This window comes from Falco naumanni, chromosome 4 (genome assembly GCF_017639655.2).
Source record: "Falco naumanni isolate bFalNau1 chromosome 4, bFalNau1.pat, whole genome shotgun sequence".
NCBI lineage: Eukaryota > Metazoa > Chordata > Aves > Falconiformes > Falconidae > Falco > Falco naumanni.
The window spans coordinates 63,119,306-63,139,870 of record NC_054057.1 but is presented as its reverse complement, the minus strand read 5'-3'; the positions used below and the strand labels follow the sequence as shown (position 1 = coordinate 63,139,870).

Here is a 20,565-nt window from a genome sequence, read left to right as displayed (position 1 = left end):
TGCCACTGGCTCCTTCCCAATAAACAGACACACAACAAAGAACACAATGACTACAGCAGCATGCGCGTGCTTGGGTGTTGAAGAGCCAATCTTTTGATGGCCGTGGCAGGCAAGCAGTGCTGGGCAAGCCAAATAAGCCAAGCACAGCCCAGCAACGTCAACCTTCCTGCACAAAGCACAGTGAAATGCAGGTGCAGCACACTCCTCACTGGCTATGTCAGCCACAGCAACGCGCTCTGGCAGGCGTCGTGTCCTTGCTGTCTGTGAGTTGGATTGCTGTTCTGGGCACACACTGACCATGGCACTTGTGGCAAGGGCAATCGTTGTGAAGCTCTAGGGAGAGAAGGATGCTCCTGCTCTCAAACCTACATGCAATCGTTTTCCGTGGCTTTGGTGAATCCTGCATCAGCCTTGTCTCATCAGTCTGCCTTCTGCCGCTGACTGAAGGAGCCTTGCTCACTCACCTGCTGGAGTGCAGGAGAGAAGCAGGAGCCAGGCATGTGCATTGCATTTGCACAGCAGGGCTAGGTCCCTGGAGGGTCGAGGGCAATGGCTTGAAGGATGGCAGCCTCCAAGCTTGTGAAAGGTGCAGCAGCTCCCTGCTGCCATCCTGGCTTCTGTGGCGAGGCATAAGGCGCACAGCGGAGGGAGCAACCGGGTCCCGAGGAGGAGGAGCGGGCAGGCTCTGTCTGAAAGTGGAAGAGCTGCTCTCAAGGCCCTTGAGGCGCAGCAGGGCTTCCTAGGCCCCAGAACTGGCCTCCAAGCAAGCGGGCTCAAGGCTGCTTTGTGTTTTGAAAAGGGACCGGCTGCCGGTTCCCGTGTGTCTGCTGAGAGCAGGCAGAAGGCGGCCTTGGAGAAGACAACTTGTCTGCTGGGGAAACCCTGCTCTTTCAGCACCAGTTTTGGCAGGTGGCCAGCGGGGAATGCCGTCAGAGGTGGCCACACTTCACAGACGCCTGAAGGAAGAGATTGGGGTCATTTGGCGGAGAGGACTCTGGCAGAGACAGCAGTTCCCAGGCAAGCCCGTCAGTAATGGCACACAAGACCAAGGTGACCTAGCTAACAACACCCAAAGACCATGTGTGTTGACAGATGGGGCAAACCTGGGAGCAAAGGGGGGAAAAAATAACTGGGGTTGGCCCGTCTCTGGGAGGAGAGCAGGGCTGAGAGAGGCAGCACTCAGGGAAGATGAGGGGCACGTATAAGCACGGCAAATGGAGAGAAGGGGGGATCAAGGAGCCAGGATTCAGGCATGTGGATGTCCTACAGTGTCAGCCAACGTGCTTGCTCAGCCCCAGCATCCCCACCTTGCAAGAGGACCAGGCCTGCCAACCACTGGCCACCTCTCCACCTCCCAGAGGCAGGAAGGACTTGGAGGTGCTTGAGCATGCATGCCCTCAGCTGCTGCCCACCTAGGCATGCCCCCCCTGCGGGAGCTGCAGAAGGGCCTGCCTCTGAAGCTGCCAGGACCGTCCTCCTCTTGCTCTGTGCTTGGGCCGCGGCAAGCCATGGTGCTGCAGCTCCCAGCTCTGTTCCTACCCAGGACTGCAGGGCATGCCTCCAGCTGAACTTTGATCTCTGGAAACATGGGCATGCCCTTTGCTTCCTCTTGATCATGCAGTGTAAGGAGTTCTTATGGCTCTGCGGATGATGCTGGAGCATGCTCCCTCCCCAAACAAGTCCGGCTTTCTGTCCAGAGGCCTCAGGTGTACCTCGTAGCACAGAGCGCAACTCCTCTGCACTCCTAGCAGGCTTGGTGCGGCAAATGAAGAGACGGGACGCAGCTTGATGCAAGCAAGTTGTCCCTTTATGAGTGATTTTCTTACACATATATACGTTTCTACCTTCTACATATTACACACTGATTGGTTAAATCTTAAGCGTAAAAAACACTGATTGGTTGATATTTAAGGCACACCGTTAGAACAATAGGAGCTTATTGGTTTACCTTGACATAGCAACAATTTCTATTCCAAAGTTAGGGGGTTTCTTTCTAGGCGGCTTTCTTGATTAGCAAAGTTACATATCGGCGCTAAGCGTTCCCTTATCTGGCTACTTGTTTCTCTGTCCGTCTGGTTGCCTCCTCAACAGTAACGGCTCAGGGGTCTGCAGTTAGCTTGTTCCTTTGTTCCCAGGGCTAGTGCCCTACAAGTTCTAACGAGACTCTATTCTTCTGGCTATCAGTACTTGGACTCTTGTCCTTGAGGCCTTGTCCTACAGATAAATCCAAGTTCCAGGAAAAGGAGAACACTGTCTTAATCGGAACAACAGCAATGGAATTTTTGTGGGTCACAGAGTGTGTAACTAGACATTTAAATATGGAAATCTTTGTATTAATCCAGGCTGTCGACCTATTAATTGTTCAACTTATAACCAGTCTCTTCATGCCGAGGGTGACATGTTATGGTGTTTGTAAAGCAACACCACCAATGGAAAAGTTATCTCTCGCAGGCTAAGTTGGGCACGGGTCCATGAACTGGACATACAAAACTATTTGATAACTTTTGGTCTAGTAGCAATCTTAGTGGAGCTAAGGTATTAAGGGAACCTGACCCTTGGACTTGTGCCATCCGTGGCATAACTAACCACACAGTTACCGTTAAGTGTAACTATAGTAGCCCCGTAGGAGCATGGAAATGTGATCTTTGGATTAAAGGGGAAAAGGCAAATAATTGAATTAAGCACCCTTTGGCTTAAAAGATACCACTTATTTTGAAACTCCATGTAATTCCGATGTAAGGCGCAAAGGGGATGGACCATTTATAAATGGAACTCTGACCCTGAAAGGTCATTATTGGATTTGTGGTCATCATGCCTATCGAAAATTGCCAAATAATTGGAGTGGAACATGTTCTGTGGGTTATATGCGCCCCTTCTGTTGCCTGCTACCAGAGGAAAATGGAGACAGTTTGGGAGTTAGGAGATATGATGACCTTAATCAACATCGGCGGTCCATTGACACTTCTGTAACAGGTGGTAGTGATCAAACTTGGGGCCAAGAGAAGTGGACCCCTCAACGTGTCATAAAACACTGTGGACCTGCCACATGGAACCCCAATGAGTGGCTCAGCGGTGCTCGAGAACCTATCTATAATCTAAATCGCATTATTCCATTGCAAGTTGTGCTGCAGATCATTACTAACGAGACAGCACATGCCCTTGGCCTATTGGCAGATCAGGCTACACAAATGCAAACATATGCAGCATCGCACGGTTCTTGATTACCTGCTAGCCAAAGAAGGAGGTGTTTGTGGTAAACTAAATGATTCTAATTGCTGCTTAAAAATTGATGATAGCGGCAAAAATGTTGAACGGGTTACTGCAGGAATATGAAAGCTGGCCCGTGTTCCTGTCCAGACATGGAAAGGCTGGGACATTGACATGTTTTCCTGGCTCCCTGGTGGTCCATGAGTTAAGCGAACCCTATTTTATTTGTTATGTGGTCTTGCCATGCTGATGTTTTTACCCTGTATCATTCCATGTTTTATACAATTGATTCAACATGTTGTAGCTAAGATGCATTTTATAACTACTGTCTGTGTTTAACGCTGTTTACACTCTGTTTATACTCTCAACTTATAAACTCAGAGTTTATACCATATTAACACTGTTCAACGGTGTTAAACAAATTCGTGCTGTGCACCAAACCACACCATCAGTAATACAGATTGTATAGTGTTATTGCTTATTTTCTTTTACCTAAATTGGCGACCGAAGTTTCTAGACCCAGACGGTACACGCGCATTAAGCTAAGGGGGCGTGGAAATCTATTTTCCTACTGCGTATCCTGACCGCGACTTTAGCAAAGCAGGGCAGCAGACTGCTTTAACCACGAGGACTGCAATTGCTTCGCTTTGTGTCGTTGAATTTGCAGGAAATAATGGAATACCTGTATGTTCTTGTACCAGTTTATTTTGCCACCTTTGTTGTGCTAACTATCGCTTTGATTTTTATTATGATACTTCTACTTGCCCTTGTGAATGCACATTATCTTGTAATTATCCTTGTAAACCTTTACTTCTTCTTCTTCTTCTTCTTCTTCTTCTTCTCCTCCTGAAACCAGGGACCATGTCTCTATTCCTTCCTCCTTTCTCTACTCTATCGTTCATGCCACCTCAGAGAACAATTCATAAGTTAGCGATGTTGAGCCACAGGGTGGTGTAAGAGACTGCGCCGGTGAGACCCATCATCGCCACAGCAGAGGTGTTGTCTCAACATTGCTATGGCAGGAAACTCATGCCATCGCCACAGTGAATGATCTACCTATACGTTGTTAAGGCAGGAAGATAACACCACTGCCACCGCAGAGATTTATCTATACATTGTTAAAGGAGGAGACCGATTGATGCCATGGAGCAATGAGGGGATGCTGATCCTGCAAAACTTAACCAAACCCCTGTGCATGCACCCAGACCTTGGGGTCAGGGGGGTAAAGGTGCTTGGAGGCCCCTGAGGACCATGCTGGGCACGTACACCATTGCTGGGTGGAAGGTGTGGCGAAGCAGAACAGCTTGAAACAACTGTATAAAAGCTGGAAGCAACTAACGTCGGACGGAACATTCCCGCACCAGACTTGGAAACGAATCGGACTGTTGGGACACCACAGCACTGGGGTGTAGCTATTGCTGTGAATTCTTTCTTTCTTCCCTTCTTTTTTCCCTCCTTTTTCTCTCTGTATCTCTCTCTCTCTCTCCCTTGGCATTCGCAGATTTCTTGTTGGGCAAATAAAGTTCCTTGGCTCTTGACTCCATTTTGAGTCTTAATTCTGTTCCCGAGAATACAGAGAGAACCATGCCCTGGTCACAGACCAGCATGCAACACCCATGCACCTGAAACAGCCAGCAAGGAGTTAGGAAATATTTCTCCTGATGCTGCTGAGGGCTTGCTTATCTTTCATCCTTGTTCTTCACCTTTCTGTCCTTGTTTTCTTTAATCTTCTGGCCGCCAGAAGCCTCTTGCTTCTATCTTTTGGCGTTTCTTTCCACTTGTGCTGTCACCCCACCCTGCACAGCCAAGTCCTCCCTTCCTGGGCTTTTGGTTTTCACTTGCTGGCCAGAGCCTGCAAACTCGGAGTGATCTGGCACATGTCGGACAAGGGAGCATTTCTCATGCTGCCGCTGACCTGCCCATCCACTGAACAGCAGAGCAGATGCTCTGTGGTCGCTTCAGCAACATGCACTTCCTCCTCCTCCAGAGAGGGGATGGTGAAGCCTTCGACTCCTGTGAGAATCCTTAGGGGACGTCTGCCGGTTGGTTGGCCTCAAGAGGGGCCACAAGGCCAAACTTTACTTTGTGTCGAGCACGCATAAATGCTTTCCTTTCTTTCTGGCCAATTTTTTAAAGAACGGGTAGAACATACACACACACAGGCAGGCGACTGAGTGGAAGCATGCAAGTGCATTTGGGCCAAAGGATGGCAACCGCTTCAGCCCATCTCTATGTGTCAGCACATCTCCACCTCACCAGCACTGAGCGGCTGCAGCCATCACTGCTCCCAGCCCTCGGCCGTGGGGCCAGCCGGCACCAGTGCCATTACCAACGCCACTGCCAACACCAGCAGCATCCTCTGCCCCTGTGCCACTGCACCGTCAGCGCTGGCAGCTGGTCCGGGGGCTCCTGTTCTGTCTCCTGCATGGCGGCAGTGCCCAGCAGACCCGCTGGCACATGGTGGTGGTGATGCGGGGCCGGTGCTGCTGTGGGATGGCCACCCTCCCGCTGCGGGCTGGGGCCGGCCGGTATCCAGGGAGTATGCCCACAGTCAGCGGGGCTTCATGGTGCCATTGTGATGTCACTAGTGACGTGAGCCACTCTTTTCACCATCTCTTCTTTCTCTCCCATCCTTCCCAAGGCTGAATCCCTTAATTAGGAATCTCTTCAGTCATCAATTTTGACAACTTTACAGGGGGTCAGCTTGACCTCACCTTTGTGCACACAAGTCTTACACATGCAGTTCAACACTAAATGAGAGTTTAGCACTCACTCAGAGCCCCCTAATTTGGGAGTTTATATGACAGAGCCAGTGCTGCCTCCCTGCCCACCCGGTGCTCTCTGCTGCAGAGTTGCTTTGGGTTTCCTTGCCCACTCTGTTACGGAGCAGCCAGAGCCGGCAGGCTTCTGAACACTGTGGGATTTCTCCTTTCAGGTCTGGTTGATCTGAATGAGGTGGGCACCTGGGGGGCTGCTCCTATGCCAGCCTAAATGGATCTTCCCACGCGCGTGCAGCTGCATTCCAAAGAGCCAGACACACACATACACACAGAGAGAGCACCACAATGAATGTGAAGGGCAAAACAGATTGACACAGACAAAGCAATACCTTGACAAGTATCCCTGCAGATGGAACCACTGCTTACACCCATGTGAATGCAGTCCAGGCCTTTCCTGGGTTTCCAGATGTCCTGGTTTCAGTTGGGATAGAGTTAATTTTCTTCTTAGTGGCTAGTACAGTGCTGTGTTTTGCCTGTGATGTGAGAACAATGTTGATAGCCGCACTGATGTTCTTAGTTGTTGCTGGGTAATGTTTATACTAAAGTCAAGGGCTTTTTGGATTCTTGGGCCTTGCCAGCCAGAGTGCTGGGGGAGCACAAGAGACTGGGAAGGGACACAGCCAGGTCAGCTGCCCTGAACCAGCCAAAGAGGTATTCCATACCATGGGACGTCATGCTTGGTATAGAAAGTAGGAGGGTTAGCTGGGGAGGGATCGTTGCTCGGAGACTGGCTGCGCATCAGTCAGCACGTGGAGAGCAGTTGTACTGTGCATCACTTGGGGGTTTTCTCCCCTTTTCCCTTTTCCTTTGGATTTTACCCTTTTCCCCCACCTTTCCATCCTAATTGTTACTATTATCATTGTTATTACTGATGTTCCTACCTCTTTATTCTGTTTAAATTATTAAATTGTTCTTATCTCAACCCTCAAGTTTTACATTCCTTTCTGATTCTCCTCCCCAGCCCTCCGGATGAGGGGGAGTGAGCAGGCGGCTGCGTGGTGCTTGGTTGCCGGCCGGCATGAAACCATGAGACCAGAGGATGAGGCTACTGAAAGAGAAACACAGCTTCACTCCCTGGATTCATAAGCACAGCGTGTTCGTAGATGCCTCAGATAACAGTCTGGAAATTAAGTCCATGTCATATGTGGGGCTCAAAGCCAAGGCTCCCTCAGCAGTGCCTGGTGCAAGCCTTGGGTCTTTCTAGATCTGTGTTTCCTGGGCCCTGAGGGTCCACGTTCAAGTTCGCTTGCGCCTCATACAGACGCACACAGGGATCCCACCAGGAGCGGGCCTAAGGCATTCTGTGCTTCCAACTGCCATCCCCAAGGCCCTGAGCCCCGCAGTGACCTGCCTTCCCTTGCTCCACTGCACCCTCATCCTTCTTGCTCAGCAGGCAGAGCTTCAACCCTTTGCTGTGACCCTTTGTGCCCGACTTGCCTGCCCGCAGCCTGCTTCCTTCGGCAGGTGCCGGGTGTGGAAGTCCTGGCCTTGCACACGAGACTGAAGAGGACTGGCGCCTGGTTAGCCACAGAAATGAAACACTTTATTGCAGGGACTCAGCCAGCTGAGCTCTTCCGTTGAGAGGAGCGCGGGCAGGACAGAGCAGGCCTTTGACACTGAGGCTGCCTTTGCATCAGCAGGCAGTGCCCCAGCGGGAAATGGTGGTGGTGCGCTGCAGCCAGCCCTGGATCCTCTTTGTCCTGCTGCTCAAACCTTTTCTCCTATTAGGAACTGCACCAACTTCTGCAGCCAAGTAAGGAAATCCCACAGCTTCTGCACTGGAAGTGGGCAGGGTATAAACCTTCCTGCTTCTGTTGGTGTTGGCCTGTGAACGGGGGTGGAGGTGAAGGCTGGCTGCGGCATTGCAGTAGTCGCTACTGCTGTGTGCAGGCCCATCTGTTCCAGGATCCAGCTGTAGAAGTGCTGGGTGGAGGTGTAGACTCCGGGCTTCTTTGCTCTCGCACAGCCCATCCCCCAGCTGGTCAGGCCAACAAGCCAGAAGTAGTCAGCGCTCTTGTCTTGGCACACAAGAGGCCCACCGCTGTCCCCCTGCAGCAGAGGAGAAAGGATGAAGGGGTTGTTGGGTGGCCACCGTCAGCCCAGTGGCTGGCTCCTTCCCTCTCGTGGCACTTCCAGAGCTGTATTTAGTGGCCAGCCAAGCTCTGGAGAAGCTTGCCTGGGAGGGGGCGGTGGGCCTGTAAGGCAGGGCTCGCTCTCCCTGCGGCACGTTGTTGCTGCAGGTGTGTGAGATGGCTGTGTCTGGCTTGGGACAGTGAAGCTCTGGGCTGCCAAGGGCACCGGGTGGGCGTTGTGGACATAGTGCCAGGCCTCTGGGACAAGGCAGGCAGGCCCTGGGCAAAGGCGTGCAAAAGGGGAAGGGGGGTAAGGCCCTCAGCAGTGGGGACACAGCAATGGGAGTGTGAGTGGCCAGGAAAAGCCCGTGACGGTGCAGGTTTGGGCGGTTGTGGCGGGGCTGCCCGTGCTGCCGGGGCTTGGCTTGTAGCACGCTCCTACCTGGCAAGTGTCGATGCCACCCTGCGGATAGCCAGCACAGATGTTGTGGGTGTGGATGGCCCCTTTGTACCAGCCGCTGCTGTTACAGACCCCGGCATCAATGAGGTGGACCTGGGCCTCCTGCAGCACATATGCCGATCCTCCATCTGTGAAGAGCACAGAAAGAAATGAACACCCAGCAGCTCATTGCCAGTTCTCCTTCCCTGCGTGACTGAAGCCCTATCCCGGGGCTCGGCTTTGCATGTGGGGAGGCGCTGGACCGCTCCTTCCTTTCTGCCTTGCTCTGGGTCAGTGGCTCACACCCCCCTCTCTAAGAGGCATACGTCCCCACAGCCTGATTCTGGCTTTCGCCTCTGCCGTCAGGAAGAGCAACCTGCCTCCCCAAGCTGGCCAAGCTTGCACTCGCAACGTGACTACATTTTGGGAGCTCACCTCTTGCAGTCCTGGCACCCCAGCCACTGACGTAGCACTCTGTCAGCTCCGAGACTCTCAGCGAGGCATCGGGCACGCAGGCAAGCTGTACATAGTTGTTGCACTGGACAGGCTGCTCCAGTTCCAGCAAGGCAATGTCGTTCCTCCGTGTGATATTATTGAAGTGCTGGTGAACCAGCAGCTGCTTGATGTTACGCGCCTGGGCCTCAGGTCCCAGCTGGGTCAGCCGGGTGGCACCTACCACCACCTGCCACATGGTGATGTTCCTGGAAGGCAGATGGAGAGAGGGCTCAGAGGGAGCAGAGCCACATGCTGCAGCAGCACAGCAGTCGCCCTGCCTTCTGCTTGGCAAGGCAGAGAGGAAAGCAGTGCTTGGGAGGGTGCGACAGACCACATGCTCCTTGGGCTCAAGCAGTGTCGAGCTGGAGGCTGCTGGGAAGCAGTGGCACGAGCTCAGCCTTCTCCTGAGCAGCCTCTCAGGTGGCTGCGGAGTGCCCAGGCACTGGGCGTACTGCAGGGCAACAGGACATGCTGCAGCACGTGCTGCTGTGCTCAGGGCACCTGCTAGAGTGTGGGGCTAGCCCCGATCCCTGGTCCTCCTTACCTGGCCTCGATGAAGCAGTGGGCTGATGTGAGGACCCACTGTGGGCTGATGAGGGAGCCCCCGCAGATGTGCGCCGTGCCTCCTTCCAAGGGAGCCTCGATGCTGACGATCCAAGGCCAGGCCCCTGGCTGGGCATCTCTGCCACCCACAACGCGCGACATGCCGTAGTGAAAAGCCGCAGGCCGAAGGCCGCAGGTGCCTCTGTAACCAGAAACTCCATTCTGGTTAGCTCCATGGAAGCTTGCGCCATTCCGGCTAAAGGCCAGCCATCTTCCCTCCCCTCAAGGCATGGCCAGAAGGGCCGAGGAAACCCGTGGGCTGTGTGCCCGCTCCCCTTTCCCCGCTTTCTGCTTCAGCCCGTAGATGAGCTGTGCTGGCAGCCTGGGTGATGGCAAGGAGCTGAGCCTCCCACATGGCCTTCAAGAGCCACTGGGGTGGCCATGGGGGACAAGCAGGACCCCTCCAGAGAAGCTCACAAGGGTTGCCCAATCTCCCCCCCAGAGCCTCGGGCCACTTACCCACAGCTATCCCATGTGCCGTGCACAGGACAGCACATGGCCAGCAGGACAACGAGGAGGAGGAGAACATCCATCACTACCAGCAACATGTGGCAGCTGCAAGAACGAGGGCTTGTCACCACCAGTGTGGCTGCCGACGTACTGCCTGCAGGATTCCTGTTGCCTGGGGTTCTCTTGGATGCGGGGCTGATGTCACAGAGTGCCTGGTTCCAGGTGCTGGGCGTGGTGGCGGTGGGGGAGGGACGGGTGGCAACAGGAGGGGTTCCAAGCAGGACTGGAGGCAGAAGCTGGGATTGCACGCCCCCGACAGAGCCTTGTGGCATGCCCTGCTTGCACGATCAGGGTGGGCAGGCCCCGTGGCAGGCAGCAGCGCCTGGCTCCCAGCTCTGCCTGCTAACAGCTCACAGGGCAGCACCCAGCACGGCCTCGCAGCCTCTTTGGGAAGTTCCCTGCCGCCCTGCTCTCTGCAGCCCTGTGCCACTGGCTCCTTCCCAATAAACAGACACACAACAAAGAACACAATGACTACAGCAGCATGCGCGTGCTTGGGTGTTGAAGAGCCAATCTTTTGATGGCCGTGGCAGGCAAGCAGTGCTGGGCAAGCCAAATAAGCCAAGCACAGCCCAGCAACGTCAACCTTCCTGCACAAAGCACAGTGAAATGCAGGTGCAGCACACTCCTCACTGGCTATGTCAGCCACAGCAACGCGCTCTGGCAGGCGTCGTGTCCTTGCTGTCTGTGAGTTGGATTGCTGTTCTGGGCACACACTGACCATGGCACTTGTGGCAAGGGCAATCGTTGTGAAGCTCTAGGGAGAGAAGGATGCTCCTGCTCTCAAACCTACATGCAATCGTTTTCCGTGGCTTTGGTGAATCCTGCATCAGCCTTGTCTCATCAGTCTGCCTTCTGCCGCTGACTGAAGGAGCCTTGCTCACTCACCTGCTGGAGTGCAGGAGAGAAGCAGGAGCCAGGCATGTGCATTGCATTTGCACAGCAGGGCTAGGTCCCTGGAGGGTCGAGGGCAATGGCTTGAAGGATGGCAGCCTCCAAGCTTGTGAAAGGTGCAGCAGCTCCCTGCTGCCATCCTGGCTTCTGTGGCGAGGCATAAGGCGCACAGCGGAGGGAGCAACCGGGTCCCGAGGAGGAGGAGCGGGCAGGCTCTGTCTGAAAGTGGAAGAGCTGCTCTCAAGGCCCTTGAGGCGCAGCAGGGCTTCCGAGGCCCCAGAACTGGCCTCCAAGCAAGCGGGCTCAAGGCTGCTTTGTGTTTTGAAAAGGGACCGGCTGCCGGTTCCCGTGTGTCTGCTGAGAGCAGGCAGAAGGCGGCCTTGGAGAAGACAACTTGTCTGCTGGGGAAACCCTGCTCTTTCAGCACCAGTTTTGGCAGGTGGCCAGCGGGGAATGCCGTCAGAGGTGGCCACACTTCACAGACGCTTGAAGGAAGAGATTGGGGTCATTTGGCGGAGAGGACTCTGGCAGAGACAGCAGTTCCCAGGCAAGCCCGTCAGTAATGGCACACAAGACCAAGGTGACCTAGCTAACAACACCCAAAGACCATGTGTGTTGACAGATGGGGCAAACCTGGGAGCAAAGGGGGGAAAAAATAACTGGGGTTGGCCCGTCTCTGGGAGGAGAGCAGGGCTGAGAGAGGCAGCACTCAGGGAAGATGAGGGGCACGTATAAGCACGGCAAATGGAGAGAAGGGGGGATCAAGGAGCCAGGATTCAGGCATGTGGATGTCCTACAGTGTCAGCCAACGTGCTTGCTCAGCCCCAGCATCCCCACCTTGCAAGAGGACCAGGCCTGCCAACCACTGGCCACCTCTCCACCTCCCAGAGGCAGGAAGGACTTGGAGGTGCTTGAGCATGCATGCCCTCAGCTGCTGCCCACCTAGGCATGCCCCCCCTGCGGGAGCTGCAGAAGGGCCTGCCTCTGAAGCTGCCAGGACCGTCCTCCTCTTGCTCTGTGCTTGGGCCGCGGCAAGCCATGGTGCTGCAGCTCCCAGCTCTGTTCCTACCCAGGACTGCAGGGCATGCCTCCAGCTGAACTTTGATCTCTGGAAACATGGGCATGCCCTTTGCTTCCTCTTGATCATGCAGTGTAAGGAGTTCTTATGGCTCTGCGGATGATGCTGGAGCATGCTCCCTCCCCAAACAAGTCCGGCTTTCTGTCCAGAGGCCTCAGGTGTACCTCGTAGCACAGAGCGCAACTCCTCTGCACTCCTAGCAGGCTTGGTGCGGCAAATGAAGAGACGGGACGCAGCTTGATGCAAGCAAGTTGTCCCTTTATGAGTGATTTTCTTACACATATATACGTTTCTACCTTCTACATATTACACACTGATTGGTTAAATCTTAAGCGTAAAAAACACTGATTGGTTGATATTTAAGGCACACCGTTAGAACAATAGGAGCTTATTGGTTTACCTTGACATAGCAACAATTTCTATTCCAAAGTTAGGGGGTTTCTTTCTAGGCGGCTTTCTTGATTAGCAAAGTTACATATCGGCGCTAAGCGTTCCCTTATCTGGCTACTTGTTTCTCTGTCCGTCTGGTTGCCTCCTCAACAGTAACGGCTCAGGGGTCTGCAGTCAGCTTGTTCCTTTGTTCCCAGGGCTAGTGCCCTACAAGTTCTAACGAGACTCTATTCTTCTGGCTATCAGTACTTGGACTCTTGTCCTTGAGGCCTTGTCCTACAGATAAATCCAAGTTCCAGGAAAAGGAGAACACTGTCTTAATCGGAACAACAGCAATGGAATTTTTGTGGGTCACAGAGTGTGTAACTAGACATTTAAATATGGAAATCTTTGTATTAATCCAGGCTGTCGACCTATTAATTGTTCAACTTATAACCAGTCTCTTCATGCCGAGGGTGACATGTTATGGTGTTTGTAAAGCAACACCACCAATGGAAAAGTTATCTCTCGCAGGCTAAGTTGGGCACGGGTCCATGAACTGGACTTACAAAACTATTTGATAACTTTTGGTCTAGTAGCAATCTTAGTGGAGCTAAGGTATTAAGGGAACCTGACCCTTGGACTTGTGCCATCCGTGGCATAACTAACCACACAGTTACCGTTAAGTGTAACTATAGTAGCCCCGTAGGAGCATGGAAATGTGATCTTTGGATTAAAGGGAAAAAGGCAAATAATTGAATTAAGCACCCTTTGGCTTAAAAGATACCACTTATTTTGAAACTCCATGTAATTCCGATGTAAGGCGCAAAGGGGATGGACCATTTATAAATGGAACTCTGACCCTGAAAGGTCATTATTGGATTTGTGGTCATCATGCCTATCGAAAATTGCCAAATAATTGGAGTGGAACATGTTCTGTGGGTTATATGCGCCCCTTCTGTTGCCTGCTACCAGAGGAAAATGGAGACAGTTTGGGAGTTAGGAGATATGATGACCTTAATCGACATCGGCGGTCCATTGACACTTCTGTAACGGGTGGTAGTGATCAAACTTGGGGCCAAGAGAAGTGGACCCCTCAACGTATCATAAAACACTGTGGACCTGCCACATGGAACCCCAATGAGTGGCTCAGCGGTGCTCGAGAACCTATCTATAATCTAAATCGCATTATTCCATTGCAAGTTGTGCTGCAGATCATTACTAACGAGACAGCACATGCCCTTGGCCTATTGGCAGATCAGGCTACACAAATGCAAACATATGCAGCATCGCACGGTTCTTGATTACCTGCTAGCCAAAGAAGGAGGTGTTTGTGGTAAACTAAATGATTCTAATTGCTGCTTAAAAATTGATGATAGCGGCAAAAATGTTGAACGGGTTACTGCAGGAATATGAAAGCTGGCCCGTGTTCCTGTCCAGACATGGAAAGGCTGGGACATTGACATGTTTTCCTGGCTCCCTGGTGGTCCATGAGTTAAGCGAACCCTATTTTATTTGTTATGTGGTCTTGCCATGCTGATGTTTTTACCCTGTATCATTCCATGTTTTATACAATTGATTCAACATGTTGTAGCTAAGATGCATTTTATAACTACTGTCTGTGTTTAACGCTGTTTACACTCTGTTTATACTCTCAACTTATAAACTCAGAGTTTATACCATATTAACACTGTTCAACGGTGTTAAACAAATTCGTGCTGTGCACCAAACCACACCATCAGTAATACAGATTGTATAGTGTTATTGCTTATTTTCTTTTACCTAAATTGGCGACCGAAGTTTCTAGACCCAGACGGTACACGCGCATTAAGCTAAGGGGGCGTGGAAATCTATTTTCCTATTTTCCTACTGCGTATCCTGACCGCGACTTTAGCAAAGCAGGGCAGCAGACTGCTTTAACCACGAGGACTGCAATTGCTTCGCTTTGTGTCGTTGAATTTGCAGGAAATAATGGAATACCTGTATGTTCTTGTACCAGTTTATTTTGCCACCTTTGTTGTGCTAACTATCGCTTTGATTTTTATTATGATACTTCTACTTGCCCTTGTGAATGCACATTATCTTGTAATTATCCTTGTAAACCTTTACTTCTTCTTCTTCTTCTTCTTCTTCTTCTCCTCCTGAAACCAGGGACCATGTCTCTATTCCTTCCTCCTTTCTCTACTCTATCGTTCATGCCACCTCAGAGAACAATTCATAAGTTAGCGATGTTGAGCCACAGGGTGGTGTAAGAGACTGCGCCGGTGAGACCCATCATCGCCACAGCAGAGGTGTTGTCTCAACATTGCTATGGCAGGAAACTCATGCCATCGCCACAGTGAATGATCTACCTATACGTTGTTAAGGCAGGAAGATAACACCACTGCCACCGCAGAGATTTATCTATACATTGTTAAAGGAGGAGACCGATTGATGCCATGGAGCAATGAGGGGATGCTGATCCTGCAAAACTTAACCAAACCCCTGTGCATGCACCCAGACCTTGGGGTCAGGGGGGTAAAGGTGCTTGGAGGCCCCTGAGGACCATGCTGGGCACGTACACCATTGCTGGGTGGAAGGTGTGGCGAAGCAGAACAGCTTGAAACAACTGTATAAAAGCTGGAAGCAACTAACGTCGGACGGAACATTCCCGCACCAGACTTGGAAACGAATCGGACTGTTGGGACACCACAGCACTGGGGTGTAGCTATTGCTGTGAATTCTTTCTTTCTTCCCTTCTTTTTTCCCTCCTTTTTCTCTCTGTATCTCTCTCTCTCTCTCCCTTGGCATTCGCAGATTTCTTGTTGGGCAAATAAAGTTCCTTGGCTCTTGACTCCGTTTTGAGTCTTAATTCTGTTCCCGAGAATACAGAGAGAACCATGCCCTGGTCACAGACCAGCATGCAACACCCATGCACCTGAAACAGCCAGCAAGGAGTTAGGAAATATTTCTCCTGATGCTGCTGAGGGCTTGCTTATCTTTCATCCTTGTTCTTCACCTTTCTGTCCTTGTTTTCTTTAATCTTCTGGCCGCCAGAAGCCTCTTGCTTCTGTCTTTTGGCGTTTCTTTCCACTTGTGCTGTCACCCCACCCTGCACAGCCAAGTCCTCCCTTCCTGGGCTTTTGGTTTTCACTTGCTGGCCAGAGCCTGCAAACTCGGAGTGATCTGGCACATGTCGGACAAGGGAGCATTTCTCATGCTGCCGCTGACCTGCCCATCCACTGAACAGCAGAGCAGATGCTCTGTGGTCGCTTCAGCAACATGCACTTCCTCCTCCTCCAGAGAGGGGATGGTGAAGCCTTTGACTCCTGTGAGAATCCTTAGGGGACGTCTGCCGGTTGGTTGGCCTCAAGAGGGGCCACAAGGCCAAACTTTACTTTGTGTCGAGCACGCATAAATGCTTTCCTTTCTTTCTGGCCAATTTTTTAAAGAACGGGTAGAACATACACACACACAGGCAGGCGACTGAGTGGAAGCATGCAAGTGCATTTGGGCCAAAGGATGGCAACCGCTTCAGCCCATCTCTATGTGCCAGCACATCTCCACCTCACCAGCACTGAGCGGCTGCAGCCATCACTGCTCCCAGCCCTCGGCCGTGGGGCCAGCCGGCACCAGTGCCATTACCAACGCCACTGCCAACACCAGCAGCATCCTCTGCCCCTGTGCCACTGCACCGTCAGCGCTGGCAGCTGGTCCGGGGGCTCCTGTTCTGTCTCCTGCATGGCGGCAGTGCCCAGCAGACCCGCTGGCACATGGTGGTGGTGATGCGGGGCCGGTGCTGCTGTGGGATGGCCACCCTCCCGCTGCGGGCTGGGGCCGGCCGGTATCCAGGGAGTATGCCCACAGTCAGCGGGGCTTCATGGTGCCATTGTGATGTCACTAGTGACGTGAGCCACTCTTTTCACCATCTCTTCTTTCTCTCCCATCCTTCCCAAGGCTGAATCCCTTAATTAGGAATCTCTTCAGTCATCAATTTTGACAACTTTACAGGGGGTCAGCTTGACCTCACCTTTGTGCACACAAGTCTTACACATGCAGTTCAACACTAAATGAGAGTTTAGCACTCACTCAGAGCCCCCTAATTTGGGAGTTTATATGACAGAGCCAGTGCTGCCTCCCTGCCCACCCGGTGCTCTCTGCTGCAGAGTTGCTTTGGGTTTCCTTGCCCACTCTGTTACGGAGCAGCTAGAGCCGGCAGGCTTCTGAACACTGTGGGATTTCTCCTTTCAGGTCTGGTTGATCTGAATGAGGTGGGCACCTGGGGGGCTGCTCCTATGCCAGCCTAAATGGATCTTCCCACGCGCGTGCAGCTGCATTCCAAAGAGCCAGACACACACATACACACAGAGAGAGCACCACAATGAATGTGAAGGGCAAAACAGATTGACACAGACAAAGCAATACCTTGACAAGTATCCCTGCAGATGGAACCACTGCTTACACCCATGTGAATGCAGTCCAGGCCTTTCCTGGGTTTCCAGATGTCCTGGTTTCAGTTGGGATAGAGTTAATTTTCTTCTTAGTGGCTAGTACAGTGCTGTGTTTTGCCTGTGATGTGAGAACAATGTTGATAGCCGCACTGATGTTCTTAGTTGTTGCTGGGTAATGTTTATACTAAAGTCAAGGGCTTTTTGGATTCTTGGGCCTTGCCAGCCAGAGTGCTGGGGGAGCACAAGAGACTGGGAAGGGACACAGCCAGGTCAGCTGCCCTGAACCAGCCAAAGAGGTATTCCATACCATGGGACGTCATGCTTGGTATAGAAAGTAGGAGGGTTAGCTGGGGAGGGATCGTTGCTCGGAGACTGGCTGCGCATCAGTCAGCACGTGGTGAGCAGTTGTACTGTGCATCACTTGGGGGTTTTCTCCCCTTTTCCCTTTTCCTTTGGATTTTACCCTTTTCCCCCACCTTTCCATCCTAATTGTTACTATTATCATTGTTATTACTGATGTTCCTACCTCTTTATTCTGTTTAAATTATTAAATTGTTCTTATCTCAACCCTCAAGTTTTACATTCCTTTCTGATTCTCCTCCCCAGCCCTCCGGATGAGGGGGAGTGAGCAGGCGGCTGCGTGGTGCTTGGTTGCCGGCCGGCATGAAACCATGAGACCAGAGGATGAGGCTACTGAAAGAGAAACACAGCTTCACTCCCTGGATTCATAAGCACAGCGTGTTCGTAGATGCCTCAGATAACAGTCTGGAAATTAAGTCCATGTCATATGTGGGGCTCAAAGCCAAGGCTCCCTCAGCAGTGCCTGGTGCAAGCCTTGGGTCTTTCTAGATCTGTGTTTCCTGGGCCCTGAGAGTCCACGTTCAAGTTCGCTTGCGCCTCATACAGACGCACACAGGGATCCCACCAGGAGCGGGCCTAAGGCATTCTGTGCTTCCAACTGCCATCCCCAAGGCCCTGAGCCCCGCAGTGACCTGCCTTCCCTTGCTCCACTGCACCCTCATCCTCCTTGCTCAGCAGGCAGAGCTTCAACCCTTTGCTGTGACCCTTTGTGCCCGACTTGTCTGCCCGCAGCCTGCTTCCTTCGGCAGGTGCCGGGTGTGGAAGTCCTGGCCTTGCACACGAGACTGAAGAGGACTGGCGCCTGGTTAGCCACAGAAATGAAACACTTTATTGCAGGGACTCAGCCAGCTGAGCTCTTCCGTTGAGAGGAGCGCAGGCAGGACAGAGCAGGCCTTTGACACTGAGGCTGCCTTTGCATCAGCAGGCAGTGCCCCAGCGGGAAATGGTGGTGGTGCGCTGCAGCCAGCCCTGGATCCTCTTTGTCCTGCTGCTCAAACCTTTTCTCCTATTAGGAACTGCACCAACTTCTGCAGCCAAGTAAGGAAATCCCACAGCTTCTGCACTGGAAGTGGGCAGGGTATAAACCTTCCTGCTTCTGTTGGTGTTGGCCTGTGAACGGGGGTGGAGGTGAAGGCTGGCTGCGGCATTGCAGTAGTCGCTACTGCTGTGTGCAGGCCCATCTGTTCCAGGATCCAGCTGTAGAAGTGCTGGGTGGAGGTGTAGACTCCGGGCTTCTTTGCTCTCGCACAGCCCATCCCCCAGCTGGTCAGGCCAACAAGCCAGAAGTAGTCAGCGCTCTTGTCTTGGCACACAAGAGGCCCACCGCTGTCCCCCTGCAGCAGAGGAGAAAGGATGAAGGGGTTGTTGGGTGGCCACCGTCAGCCCAGTGGCTGGCTCCTTCCCTCTCGTGGCACTTCCAGAGCTGTATTTAGTGGCCAGCCAAGCTCTGGAGAAGCTTGCCTGGGAGGGGGCGGTGGGCCTGTAAGGCAGGGCTCACTCTCCCTGCGGCACGTTGTTGCTGCAGGTGTGTGAGATGGCTGTGTCTGGCTTGGGACGGTGAAGCTCTGGGCTGCCAAGGGCACCGGGTGGGCGTTGTGGACATAGTGCCAGGCCTCTGGGACAAGGCAGGCAGGCCCTGGGCAAAGGCGTGCAAAAGGGGAAGGGGGGTAAGGCCCTCAGCAGTGGGGACACAGCAATGGGAGTGTGAGTGGCCAGGAAAAGCCCGTGACGGTGCAGGTTTGGGCGGTTGTGGCGGGGCTGCCCATGCTGCCGGGGCATGGCTTGTAGCACGCTCCTACCTGGCAGGTGTCGATACCACCCTGCGGATAGCCAGCACAGATGTTGTGGGTGTGGATGGCCCCTTTGTACCAGCCGCTGCTGTTACAGACCCCGGCATCAATGAGGTGGACCTGGGCCTCCTGCAGCACATATGCCGATCCTCCATCTGTGAAGAGCACAGAAAGAAATGAACACCCAGCAGCTCATTGCCAGTTCTCCTTCCCTGCGTGATTGAAGCCCTATCCCGGGGCTCGGCTTTGCATGTGGGGAGGCGCTGGACCGCTCCTTCCTTTCTGCCTTGCTCTGGGTCAGTGGCTCACACCCCCCTCTCTAAGAGGCATACGTCCCCACAGCCTGATTCTGGCTTTCGCCTCTGCCGTCAGGAAGAGCAACCTGCCTCCCCAAGCTGGCCAAGCTTGCACTCGCAACGTGACTACATTTTGGGAGCTCACCTCTTGCAGTCCTGGCACCCCAGCCACTGACGTAGCACTCTGTCAGCTCCGAGACTCTCAGCGAGGCATCGGGCACGCAGGCAAGCTGTACATAGTTGTTGCACTGGACAGGCTGCTCCAGTTCCAGCAAGGCAATGTCGTTCCTCCGTGTGATATTATTGAAGTGCTGGTGAACCAGCAGCTGCTTGATGTTGCGCGCCTGGGCCTCAGGTCCCAGCTGGGTCAGCCGGGTGGCACCTACCACCACCTGCCACATGGTGATGTTCCTGGAAGGCAGATGGAGAGAGGGCTCAGAGGGAGCAGAGCCACATGCTGCAGCAGCACAGCAGTCGCCCTGCCTTCTGCTTGGCAAGGCAGAGAGGAAAGCAGTGCTTGGGAGGGTGCGACAGACCACATGCTCCTTGGGCTCAAGCAGTGTCGAGCTGGAGGCTGCTGGGAAGCAGTGGCACAAGCTCAGCCTTCTCCTGAGCAGCCTCTCAGGTGGCTGCGGAGTGCCCAGGCACTGGGCGTACTGCAGGGCAACAGGATGGGAGCAGCACGTGCTGCTGTGCTCAGGGCACCTGCTAGAGTGTGGGGCTAGCCCCGATCCCTGGTCCTCCTTACCTGGCCTCGATGAAGCAGTGGGCTGATGTGAGGACCCACTGTGGGCTGATGAGGGAGCCCCCGCAGATGTGCGCCGTGCCTCCTTCCAAGGGAGCCTCGATGCTGACGATCCAAGGCCAGGCCCCTGGCTGGGCATCTCTGCCACCCACAACACGCGACATGCCGTAGTTGAAAGCCGCAGGCCGAAGGCCGCAGGTGCCTCTGTAACCAGAAACTCCATTCTGGTTAGCTCCATGCAAGCTTGCGCCATTCCGGCTAAAGGTCAGCCATCTTCCCTCCCCTCAAGGCATGGCCAGAAGGGCCGAGCAAACCCGTGGGCTGTGTGCCCGCTCCCCTTTCCCCGCTTTCTGCTTCAGCCCGTAGATGAGCTGTGCTGGCAGCCTGGGTGATGGCAAGGAGCTGAGCCTCCCACATGGCCTTCAAGAGCCACTGGGGTGGCCATGGGGGACAAGCAGGACCCCTCCAGAGAAGCTCACAAGGGTTGCCCAATCTCC

The 20,565-nt window shown here is 53.3% G+C and overlaps 1 protein-coding gene across 1 annotated transcript; it reads right to left on the bottom strand.

Moving 5' to 3' along the window:
• Positions 1-18,043: 18,043 nt before the first annotated feature.
• LOC121086538 (acrosin-like) lies at positions 18,044-20,232 on the bottom strand. The gene is made up of 4 exons (XM_040590441.1): positions 20,072-20,232; positions 19,469-19,734; positions 19,037-19,182; positions 18,044-18,571 (listed from the first exon to the last, which is right to left on the bottom strand). The coding sequence occupies exons 1-4, from the start codon at positions 20,230-20,232 to the stop codon at positions 18,230-18,232; spliced, it is 915 nt and encodes a 304-aa protein (XP_040446375.1). The 3' UTR covers positions 18,044-18,229.
• Between the last annotated feature and the right edge of the window lie 333 nt (positions 20,233-20,565).

Bases quoted from the DNA above. Each gene is read 5' to 3' on its own strand.
- LOC121086538 (XM_040590441.1), bottom strand. From the start codon at position 20,232: ATGTCGCGTGTTGTGGGTGGCAGAGATGCCCAGCCAGGGGCCTGGCCT. The intron at 19,735-20,071 runs GTAAGGAGGACC...TCTGCCTTCCAG, and splicing joins CACTGCTTCATCGAGGCCAG to GAACATCACCATGTGGCAGG. The intron at 19,183-19,468 runs GTGAGCTCCCAA...TGCTCTTCACAG, and splicing joins GGGTGCCAGGACTGCAAGAG to ATGGAGGATCGGCATATGTG.